Source organism: Gallinula chloropus (assembly GCF_964237585.1).
Source record: "Gallinula chloropus genome assembly, chromosome: Z".
In the NCBI taxonomy this organism is placed as follows: Eukaryota; Metazoa; Chordata; class Aves; order Gruiformes; family Rallidae; genus Gallinula; species Gallinula chloropus.
In genome coordinates this window covers 36,343,530-36,355,198 of record NC_140089.1, presented here as the reverse complement: position 1 = coordinate 36,355,198, position 11,669 = coordinate 36,343,530, and the positions used below count along the sequence as shown (strand labels likewise).

General features: G+C 42.9%; 1 protein-coding gene across 1 annotated transcript in view; it reads right to left on the bottom strand.

The window, feature by feature from the left end:
* Positions 1 to 5,953: 5,953 nt before the first annotated feature.
* SH3GL2 (SH3 domain containing GRB2 like 2, endophilin A1) overlaps positions 5,954 to 11,669 on the bottom strand; it is a gene marked incomplete at both ends in the record, with an annotated part of 94,527 nt that continues 88,811 nt past the window's right edge. Inside the window, 2 exons of the mRNA XM_084278395.1 lie at positions 5,954 to 6,153; positions 9,795 to 9,925. Coding sequence (XP_084134521.1) covers positions 5,954 to 6,153; positions 9,795 to 9,925 — 331 coding nt within the window. The remainder of the gene's footprint in view (positions 6,154 to 9,794; positions 9,926 to 11,669) is intronic.

Sequence of the window (11,669 nt, the reverse complement as noted above, 5' to 3'; positions counted from 1 at the left end):
GAGAAGAATAATGGTAAAACAACTACTGATTTTGGTTGGACTATTACTTGATAGGCCCTCTGACATGAGGGTGTGGAGAAGGACATCTACAGTTATCAACACAGTCCAGTGAAATGCTGAACTTGTGACCTTCAGACATTTACCTTTGAAATTACAGTGCATTAATACCCCTAGATGCCAGACATCATCCCAGTAGTCACTGGCAGATACCTTCATCTTAATTCCATTTTCAAGACTCTTAACTGAAGGTTAAAGTATTAATGCTTATTAAATATCCTTTTTTGCCCTGGGTAAAAGAAGCGATTTTTATTTGTCTGGATTAATATTGCATAGAGAAAACTGAGAGCTTTATGTACATTAATATATATTCTCAACAGATCTGTGAAATACAGAATTATTATCAGCCCTGTTGTGCAATTGGAGAATTAAAACTAAATTCACTGCCCCATTTCTGGCAACAGTTCTCTTCAAGCATGGTACATAAGGTCTATGTTGAGTCACATTTCAGGACCTTAAACAGATTTGGAAACAGGTACAATGTGACCTAGGTGACTTTGTAAACCCCGTAAGGCCCTAGAATCATAGAATGTGCTAGGTTGGAAGGGACCTTTAAAGGTCATCTAGTCCAACCCCATGCAGTAAACAGGGACATCTTCACTAGATCAGGTTGATCAGAGCCTCATTAGGCCTGACCTTGAATGTCTCCAGGGATGGGTCCTCCACTACTGCTCTGGGCAAGCTGTTCCGGTGATCCAACCTAAATCTCTCCTTTTCTAGTTTAAAACCATTACCTCTTGTCCTGGTGCGACATGCCCTCGTGAACAGTTCTTCCCCAGCTTTCTTATAGGCACCTTTCAGGTAGGGGAAGGCCACTATAAGGCCCTCCTGGAGCCTTCTCTTCTCCAGGCTGAACCACCCCTACTCTCTCAGCCTGTTTGCATGGGAAAGGTGCTCCAACCCTTTGATCATTTTTGCGACCCTCCTCTGGACGTGCTCCAACAGATCCATGTCCTTCTTGTGTTGAGGGCTGCAAAGCTAGTAACTTCATGGTGCTCAAAGTGAAAGCAAATAGCAGTTTCTGCGAGCAGGAATATTGAGGACATGGTGAAATGATCTATAACTGCCCTCTGGAAGTTTTCTCATTTTAAACAGCTATTTCAACTTTACACATACATGAGCAGCTTTACTCATGTCTTTTGTAGTGGACATTGTGAGCCTAAATTATATTCATGCGATGTACCAGGCTTTATATCCTGCTGCTGAAAAGTGTTAAAATAGTGGCATAAACAGTCCAGCTGCCTTCTATTTATTTTATATCTGTAACTCATTCTGCTCTTTTAAGAGCAAGCTTTAAAGCACCTGCTTACAGGACTTGCAGGAGCTGATCAGCTGCCTTAACATCACTCTTCCCTCTATCCCACTCATCACCCAGGAACTGGGTACAACATTGGATCAGAAGGTTGGTGCCTCCAGTTTCCTTTGGACATCACCACTGATGTGTGTTGATGTGTGTCTTTTCCTGATGGGTCAAGCTTGCATTATGTTCACTGTGCACTGCTAGCAAGCTAATTGGCCCTACTGCAAAAGGGTTGTCAGAGGTCACCTCCTCCTCTCAGGCTGAAGTGAAGTATCTTGCAAGGTTTTCTATTAATGGCTCTCTTTTTCTCTTCACGTCAGTATGTGTTTTAGAAGCAGCTGCAATTATGTTTCATTTAAAGACTAGAGTCAGAGAAATACCAGAACAATCGCCCTGTTCCTGGAAGAACAGGAGAAGATAAATAAAACACCTGCCCCTTTTTCTTACTGAGTACTCTGCTGTTCCCTCATGATTCAGGAAGCATTTACTTCCCAGAACCACCTGAAAAGTCAGCAGTGAGGAGTCCAGATTCTGAAACTTCCTGCTAGCAGACTGTGTCTCTTCTACAATTGCCTTGTTCAATATGCAACCAGCCACAGGCTGAAGCTTCAGACATGCGATAATTCCTGCATTACTACAGCACCTTCTGGGTTTCTTCCTCGCCTGGTGATCTCTGGAAGGTCCAGGCAGTGTGAGATAGAAAATACTTGACTGGGACCACCCAGCTAGGATTGGTGCTAGGTTTTGCTGACAGGGTTTAAAAATCAAATCTGCCAGCAGATCTTGACATAAATTAAGAAAATATCACAGCATACTGGACTCAGTTCTGCTTGCAGTATTTGCAGAGGGTTATACAGGTCATCAGCTGCAAACAGTCACATGAGTTTTGCCAAGGCTTCAAGTGCTTGTGGGTAAGAAATGCAGACACTTGGGAAAGCTAACAAACAAATCTTGTAATTACCACTGGGCTACGCAGCGCCTCAGTAAGCACTTTGAGAAACCAAACCTCAGACATAGGCACTCAGAATGCATGTTAAATCCTTGAAACCCAGCCAGGGTATTTGTGGAGTTCTCCTTGTGCAGTTAATAATGCGAGCTGTGTATCGTCACTTCCACCATTAAATGACTTAGTTCCCCTCAAGTACTTCATATTGTCAACCGGTATAGTAATAACTGTTATAACCAGTCTCCTTCTCACTATACATAGCACACAAGCTTTGGAGGCAGCCACTACAGAAAACACTGAAAGCTGGTGGGTATACAAGTTTCTCAGATTCATAGCATATACCAGCTATTTTCTACAGTGCTATGATGTCAGTATTTTCAGTGAAACTAAGGTTGTTCTACCTCTCTGCAAGAAAAAAGTCTTAGGGAATCTGCAGCTCCAGTTTGTGTATGTTCAAGATTTAACAGGACAAGTCCCTGGGCATAAGTCCTCTGAACAGGAGGTTGGACTTGACTCTCTAGATGACTCTCCAAATCTGATTTTTTTCCTTGGTTCTTTGAAAATTTGAAAACATACACCTTAGGAAGCAGGATGACAGAAGTTCTAAGTTTACCAGTGAAAAAAGGATGTTGCCTTCATCAACGTCTCATGCTTCTAGAAGGGAATGGAGTCACAGGGCTCCACAGGTAAAACTCTGAACTACCCGAGATGTAAAAGCAAATATTCTCCTGCTTTCTTCCAATCCCTGGATTACATCTTGCATCCTAGAAATGAAGCTCTAGATGTTAGTTTCTGTCAGCCCTGGTAGTCTCTGTCCTGGTGAAATAAGATTTTAGTCTTACCACCTGAGGAATGAAGCGCTCTTCATGGATTACCTATATGAAATGGAGAACAGAGCAATATGGCACTGGCAAGAATTCTGTAACAAGTCAAGACCAGGTCCATGTCATCAAGTGATGGTGTGTAATTGAATTTTTGACTATTCTGTGTATTTCCTCTGGCATCATTCGACAGAAACATTTCCCTATACCTTAAAAAATAGGTCCCTGCAGCAACGTGGGACAGCACTGCATGCCAGTTTCCCTCCTGCTCTAAATCATGTAAAATTATCTCTAAAATAGTTGCCCTATATTTGCTTGTCCTCCACAAACACTGCAAAGTAATAACCTGATAGAACAGGGGTGCGGCCAGGGCCAGAAACTAATCGCTCAGATCCAGCAGCACTACCTGTGACTGCTAGGTCTTGACAATTAGTATCATTAATTATGTGTAACATCAGAGTTCTTAATTGTAGGACACCACCGTTAATGCGTCTGTTTAAAGTTCTAGGGCCATCAGGTTCGAAACAGGTTACTTCCAGTCACTGATAAAAACTTAACTTTGAGGCCTGTCCTAGGATTTAGGCCAGAACTGCAATAGAAAGTAACAGGAGCTGTAGATAGGTATATGCATATGGTTTTTCTTTTTTAAAATAAGTTTGGCTTGGAAGGGAGCTTCGAAGCTCTGCATGCTGGTCAGGGAGAGGAGGAGGGGAGAAAGAAGAGTGACAAACTGTAAGGGGAACACCAAGGTCAAAGCAAGTTGAGGAGGCAGTCCATGGCCAGCAGATACTCACCTTGTGGTCTGTGCTGGAACAGGGGAAAGCCGTGAAGGAGGAGCAGAGGGGATAGACCACGAGTTTCCCATTCCACATTCCCCTGTGCTGCTGGTGAGGAGGAGTCAGAAGTGAAAGAGTGAATTTGAGCTTGGGATATGGGCCAGGAAAGGTGCTGTTTTAATGTCTGTCTTTTTTGTTTCTCTACACAAACCTACTTTAATTGGTAATAAGTTAGTTTTCTCCAAGTCGAGTCCGTTTTGCTCGTGACAGTGACCAGTAAGCAATCTCCTTGTCTTTTACCTCAATCCACGAGCTTTCTTATCCTACCACTGAGAAGGAACAGTGAGCAGCTGAGTGCCTGCTTGGTTCTTTGCCAAGGCTAACCCACACAGTATGTGTACAACAAAGAATATGAAATAAAATGTGGTGTCATATGAAAGAAAAAATAAAATTCAAGTTGCCATGTCTCCAAAATTTACTGTGGGGTTTATGAATATCAGCATTCTTTAATGGGAAACACCCTGTATCCACAAGATTGCCTGCTGGTCATCATGACATTAATTTAATGTGCTCAGTGTTCAGTTTTTCCTGTTTATGACAGCCATTATACATATGAGTTTTAATTGAAGCAATATGATAATGACAAAAAAAAAAGGTATTTTTCACATTTGCAGGAAATGCTTTCTGAAATAAAATTCTTGTTAGCCAAAGTTAGCAAGATGCACTTGAAAGTAAAAAAATAATAATCCACAATGTTGCTCTAGTTATTCTCTCAGCATTTATTTGAAGTATTGATACTTTCCATGATATAGTTTATACATTAAGCAGTAGGGAATTGTCTTCATTTCACATTATTCAGTACTGAAGTGGCACATTCGAAGCAGCACATTAAACCTCTGAAAGAGTCTGTACAATTTAGATAAATATAACTCTGGATAACTAAACTAACAGAACATCTGCAACTGTTACCAAAAGAATGCCAAGAAGCTAGGCACAGCACTGGACACACAAAGTGCAGGAAGGAGGAACACAAGAGAACCAACTAAACATACGGGAAATGTTTTTGCATATACAGCCACATGTCTTTTAATTGCTCAACACAAAAAGATGACAAGTTTTATTTAGTCCTCATTGAGGGCAGAATATGCACAAATGATGTTCGAAGAACACATGGTAGACAGAAACAAATGAAGTGAGGGTCATGTTTGGTTGGTTGTTGTATTCCTCAGTGAGTGAGTTTACAAAGGATATCTGGTGCTTAAGCAGCATGATTTTGTGCTATGACTTGACAAGAAACAATTAAATGCCAGTTTTATTCCCCATCTTGCCCTCTTACTGGCATTTTGGTGAGCATGCTCAAAGTTCCTGAAGGGCAAATTCAGGTGGTTTGTGGTCCAAGGTTTGTACTACAGGAATCCCCATTTTATGGTTTACAGTTTACCTCTGGATGGAAATAGGCTTTTTAACAATAATTAAGTAAATATAAAAATGAGCAGAGAGCAGCAGGACACACAGTACAGTGGTTCACTTTCTGAAAAACCAGAGGGTCTACATTTACACTGTCTTGGTGAGAACAGCAAGCCAGTTTGGTTGGAAGATACAATTCTGGTTAGTCAGTGTTAAGACCTGTGTGAACTGTATCATTAGGAAGGGAAAGGTGGAATGGCAAGAACTTTTCCCTCTTTTTTATAGAGAACTAAGACTGAAAAGTAATGCAGTGGTGATAGGCATTATCTTCCCAATACCGCCTTCACTTCCTGCTACTTCACTATCACCCACCTGCTTTGTTTGCCATCATCTTCCCAGTTTCACCTCAGTAATGGCGCTGGTTACCACCAGGCCAGCATGGCCCATAAACTAACCCACACTATGCTGACTCAGAAGATACCACGCATCACCACCACGTAGTATGACAACACGTAAACCAAAGATGCTCAGTGGGAATCAGTGACTCTAACCACTGCAGTTTGCACTTGTAAGGTGTAAGAAGCAGCATTCTGAAAGCAGTGGTACTGACACAACTATCTGGGTCAGAGGCGGTGAATCAGCCATCCTAATTGGGTAATGGAACTAGAATATCGACATAATTGATGGGGAAGAAACCTGACTGGCCATGAAGCATTCCCTCATACCAGTTTTCATCAATCTGGTTAGTGAGGGTAATGATATCACCCTCTTTGAATCCCAGCTCCCCTTCATTTTCTGGTTCAAAGTCATACAGAGCTCGGCAGCATGGCTGATCCATGTGAACACCTATGGAAACGAAACACAAAGAAATAATGTGCTTAGAAATCCCAACAGCTGCAGTATCCTTTTTTACCATTGTACTTAGTACAGATTTGGCTGTTTCTGGTATTGCTTATATGCTGATGACAGTTCTGTGATAACATCTAAATCTGGACTGCTAAACTTCATTAGAAGACAGCTATCAGCTTTTGGCAGCCAGTTTTTGTATGTGACCACTAGTAAATGTCTGAGAATCCTGAAAGAGCCAAGCCCACACATAAAAGCATGGTTGCCATCAGTTTGGAATCTATTTTTTATCTGTTTATAAAACAACAACAACAAGAAGCAAAAGCCCTAATGTATTTTGGGCTTTACTGGCACAGATATGTTTTCTTTATTTGCTTCAGGTAAGTACATTTATTTGTTTCAGGTAAAGGGTAGCTTAAAACAACAGTGAAGATCTAACTGCATCTGTGTCCTTTTTTACTGGTACAGTTACACTGTAAACCACTGCATATGCTACTGGCCCTCTGAATTTTGAGGTGAGGTTTCCAAATTCTTTCTTCCCGTTCCCACAAAATACTTGATTGCAGGGCCACCAGGATAGATTCAGAGCAAGTTTGAAATTGAAAGCCACCTAATATGAACACGTAACAGTAACCCCTTTAAGATGGCTTATGAATATTGAGTTATTAGTTAGATAAGATTTGTACACACGGTACTAAATTTATAAATATTCCTCACATCCCCTGTATTTCCCCCTGCTTCCCCCCACTCTGAATCTTTATAGCTTTAAGCCTACAAAAAGGAAAATTGTTATTGTCAGAATATTTATGATTTGCAGCACTAAATTGTAAGGAATCTTCTACCCCCAACCTGACTTTCTGCCGTAAACCATCACTCACTTACTGTGGCAAGAATGTACTGACATGGGCCACTCCACCACAACGGCACATCTGCCAGCTTCTGGGTGAGTCTGTTTCAGATTAAAATTTTTGCACATTCTTTTCAACCACTTGCTATGGCAAGAAGGCCCATGCTTGAGCTATTTAGGACAAAAATATTCCACTTCTATAGATTTCAATCGAGCAATTTTTTAAATACCAGATTAATTTATTAAATTCTGTAGTGAAAGCTTTTTTCATTTCTTTACCTACTGCTCACAGTGTATTTTGCTTTATTTGTCAAGAAGACTATTTTGCTGGCATCAACAATCTTTACAGCTTTGTATGTTTGGTATCCTCATTGCTACCAGCTGAGATTTAGAAGCCTTAGCAAATAAAATCTAATGAAGATCTGAGCTCTGAATGAACCACCCCAAATATACATTAAAGAAATTTCAAACAATGGGGCATTTCTCTGAAACTGAAAAACACTTTAAAAAACCCAAACCTACTGAAGAAAATGCTAAAGGCTTCTTTGGATAGGAAAACGTGATTACTGAATAGACACAGGAACACCAGACTGTGCTGCCTTGGCACAGACAAACGTTCCTGCCACTGCAAAAAAAAAGTGTAGAATAAAATTACTGGTGGCATGAGGAGAGCTTTAGCATGCAAGATTCAAGCCACACTCATCCACAAGGAGCCTCCGTTGTATCCCCCTCCTCACTATCTTATCAAGATTGTTAGGAGTCTGAGAGATTATGCAAGGCAATTTCCAGTTGCAGCTGCCAAATGGAGACACTGTTGCAGCCTGTGCCTGGAAGAACATAAAACATTCACATCAGATTGCGATGTGAATGGAGGAAATCCTGATGGAAATGGTAGTGAAAAAAATCCAGTCTTGCAAGGTGGAATGTACTAGCAATTGTCACTGATGTAAAATGGATTAACTGAGGCTCTGGACAGAGTACAGCCCTCACTACTAACATGGGATAAGAGACCATTGCTGTGAAAAACAAATAGTAAGGCTTTCTTAGTATGTGCTGGTATAAAATAAGCACTTGTTCAAGATAACAATTATGCAGTCATACAAATGTTTAACCTTGCTTGTGCTGCTCCAAGTTGGATGAAGAAAATAAGTCAGATGGCCTTGTTTTTCTTTTTAGTAATTTTTTAAATTTCAGGGTCCTTGTGTTGTAATACCTGGCTTTAAAAAGCAGGATAAGGTTATGGAGGCTTTGGGGGGGTATGGGTATAGGTGTGTGGGTGTGTGTTGCAGTTTCACATGGCTGGGTTCTGTTGGAGAAGGGGGTCTGCTGGGGTGGCTTCTGCAAGAAGCAGCCAGAAGCTCTCTGCAGACCTGACAGAGCAAACACCAGCTGGCTCAAGGCCGGAGTTGTTGCTGACCAAGGCTGAGCCCATCAGCGACGATCACAGCACCTCTGGGAATCACATTTAGGAGGAAAAAAAAATGCTGCTTTTTGCCCCCAGAGAAGGGAGTGAGAAGATGTAACGAGCTGTGCAGACACCAAGGCCAGGGAAGGGGGGAAGGAGGTTCCCCAAGTGCCGGAGAGAAAGATGCCTCTGCAGCCCATGGAGAAACCCATGGTGGAGGGGGTGTCTCCCCACAGCCCATGGAAAAGGCCAAGACCTCACCTGCAGCCCGTGGAGAGGCTCCACACTGGATGGAGCAGGTGGAGACACAGAGGAGATGCTGTGACCCGTGTTGGAGCAAGGCCCTGCCAGCACTTGCAGCCCATGGAGAGAGACAGAGACACAGAGATGAGAGAGAGAGAAAGACCCATGCTGGAGCAGGTTTGCTGGAGGGGAGAGGCTTGTGATCCTGTGGAGGACCAGGCTGGAGCAGTCTGGGCCTCAGAAACTGAGAACATTTGATAACTTATGACTGTGCCTCGTAGCAGTGACCCACGCTGGGGCAGCTGGTGAGGAGCTGGAGCCCTGTGGGAAAGGACTCACATTGAAGTTCGTGAAGGACTGTCTCCTGTGGGTGAGACCCCACAGTGCAGCAGGGGAAGGGTGTGAGGAATGCCCCCCTGGCCATGAAGGGAAAAAACTCCTGAGGAACTGACTGAAACCCCCGTTCCCCCAGTCCCTGCCCCTCCCCGTGCCACGATGTCGGCGGGAGAAAGGGAGCAAAATCATTAATAAAGTGAAGTCTGCTAAGAAGGGAGGGATGGAGGGAAGGTGCTTTAAGATCTGTCGTGCTTCTCATTATCCCACTCTGGTGTCGACCGGGTGCGCAGTGCAGTGTAATAAATTAGAGAGTTTTCTGTCCTTTGTTCTGTATTGAGTCTGTTTTGCCCGTGATGCTGATTGCAGAATGATCTCTCCTTGTCCTTATCCAACTCCTAAGCCCCTCAATATTTATTTTCTCCCCTTTCCATCTGAAAAGGGGAGCGAGAGTGACTTTGGTGGGCATCCAGCCTCCAGCCAGGGCCAAACCACCAGTGTGTGTTTCAGGTTTCTGCAATTTCATTTTAAAAATGCAGTTGCTTTTTCAGTTTTCTAAATGCCTATTTTGTAAAGATCTATGTTTCAAGGTGAATTTAGTATGGTAGCATCTCTTTGAGCTTCTAGGACTAAGGAAATTCTTGACCCTAAGAACCACTTAAGACCGTGTTCAAACAGATCTCTCCTATACAATTCTCATTCTCCTTCTGCGTTACAGAAGATCTAATCTCTGTAAGAAAGCGTGGAACTTCTGCATTGCAGCAAAACTTCAGATGGAGCTGCCTTTTCTCCTCGCATTGCTAATGCCATTACCTGATGGTTTTGGTGTAGTGGCATGGGAAATTCCTCCATTGTGCTGAGTATTGTCACCAGTTGTGAAATCCAGGCTCATACGGGGTTTGGGCTGGTATTCTCTCCTGGGCTGGGATGATGCCTCTTTTATTCTAACAAGACATGAAGTTAAATGTCAAGAGTTAGTTTCTGTTAACAGATGAGATACACCAAACATGATGAAGTTCTCATCCACCAATCATCCAGATTAAACAGATTTTGCCATTTGGAGTGATTTTTTGTTTGTAAAATTAGTTTAAATTACAAAGAAAACACCTGATGTGGCTATATCATGAGTTTATTAATTTTTCTTTTCCTCTGGGAAAGAAAGGCATTTTGCCTGGTTTACTTTTGTCTAACAATATTTGTCTAGCAATATCAGAGAGCTTCTAACAGAGGAAAAACGTGTTACATGACTAGCAGTGCTTACAGAAGGGCTGTACAAACATGTCTGCCCCCACTTTTAGCAGGACTTTTTTCTTCCCTGGCAAGCCTTAACTATTCAGCTGGTCGATGCCAACTCCTGTCATTTTGTGTAGAGACTGTGTAGGAATGTACTGACTTCAGTTGTAGACTTAGTTCACTTGTAATTTGAAATATTTCATAGACTCATAGAATACCCTAAGATGAAAGGGACCCATAAGGATCACCGAGTCCAACTCCTGACTCCACACAGGACCAACCAAGTCAGAGCATGTGACAGAGCACAGCGTCCAAATGCTTCTTGAACTCAGCCAAGCTCGGGGCTGTGACCACTTCCATCGGGAGCCTGTGCCAGTGCCCGACCCCCCTCTTAGGATGTTAGGAAGAGCCTCTTCCTAACATTCAACCTAAACCTCCCCTTTTGCAGATTCATTGTAGTTTCCTTGGGTCCTGCCAGTGAAGAGAGTCCCCAAAGGCAGGAGATCTCTGTCTGTCCACTTCCCCTCATCAGGAAGCCACAAACCCTTCAGCCTCTTTTTTCCAGGCTGAACAAATCAAGGAACTTCAGCTTCTCCTCATAAGACTTCCCCTCCAGACCCTTCCCCATCCTCGCCACCCTCCTCTGGACACTCTCCAACAGTTTTAGGTCCGTCTTGTACTGTGGCACCCAAAACTGCACCCAGTACTCAAGGTGAGGCTGCACCAGCACAGTGCAGAGCAGGACAATCCCCTCCCTGGACCCTGGCCATGCCCTGCTTGATGCACCCCAGGGTACGGTTGGCGCTCCTGGCTGCCTGGGCACACTGCTGGCTCCTGTTTAACTTGCTGTTGATCAAGACCCCTAAATCCCTCCCAGCATATCTGGCATCCAGTGTCTCACCCCCCAGGCTGGATGTGCAGCCAGGGCTGCCCCTTCCCAGCTGCAGAGTCTGGCACTTGCCCTTGTTAAACTTCATGCTGCTGGTGACTGCCCAGCTCTCTCATCTGCTTTGTTTCACAGATGCAGACAACTCAATTTTTTCCTGACTCTCCAAATAAAAATACTATGCATAATTAATTTCAACCTATATTTCTAAATGACTCCCAGGAAAAGGTACATTTTCAGATTTCAGGGTAAAATATAAGGAAGGGTACAAACTGCCACATACATTACTAATACCGCATATGGAATAATACTTGAGTCTAAACCTCTGTACTTAAAGGACAAGTTGGTTTCTCTAACCTACTCTTGATCTGCCCTGCACTTGCTGTTAGTAGCATATTTTGATTTATCCTTCAAAAAGATCTGCTTCTAACTTAACTGGTTTTGATCCTGATAAAAAGGGTTCCCTCACCATCCCAAAATATTATCAATAGTAGTCAATCCCCAGAAACTGTTTTTATTTCATACCCTAAGATGAAAGGGACCTATAAGGATCACCGAGTCCAACTCCT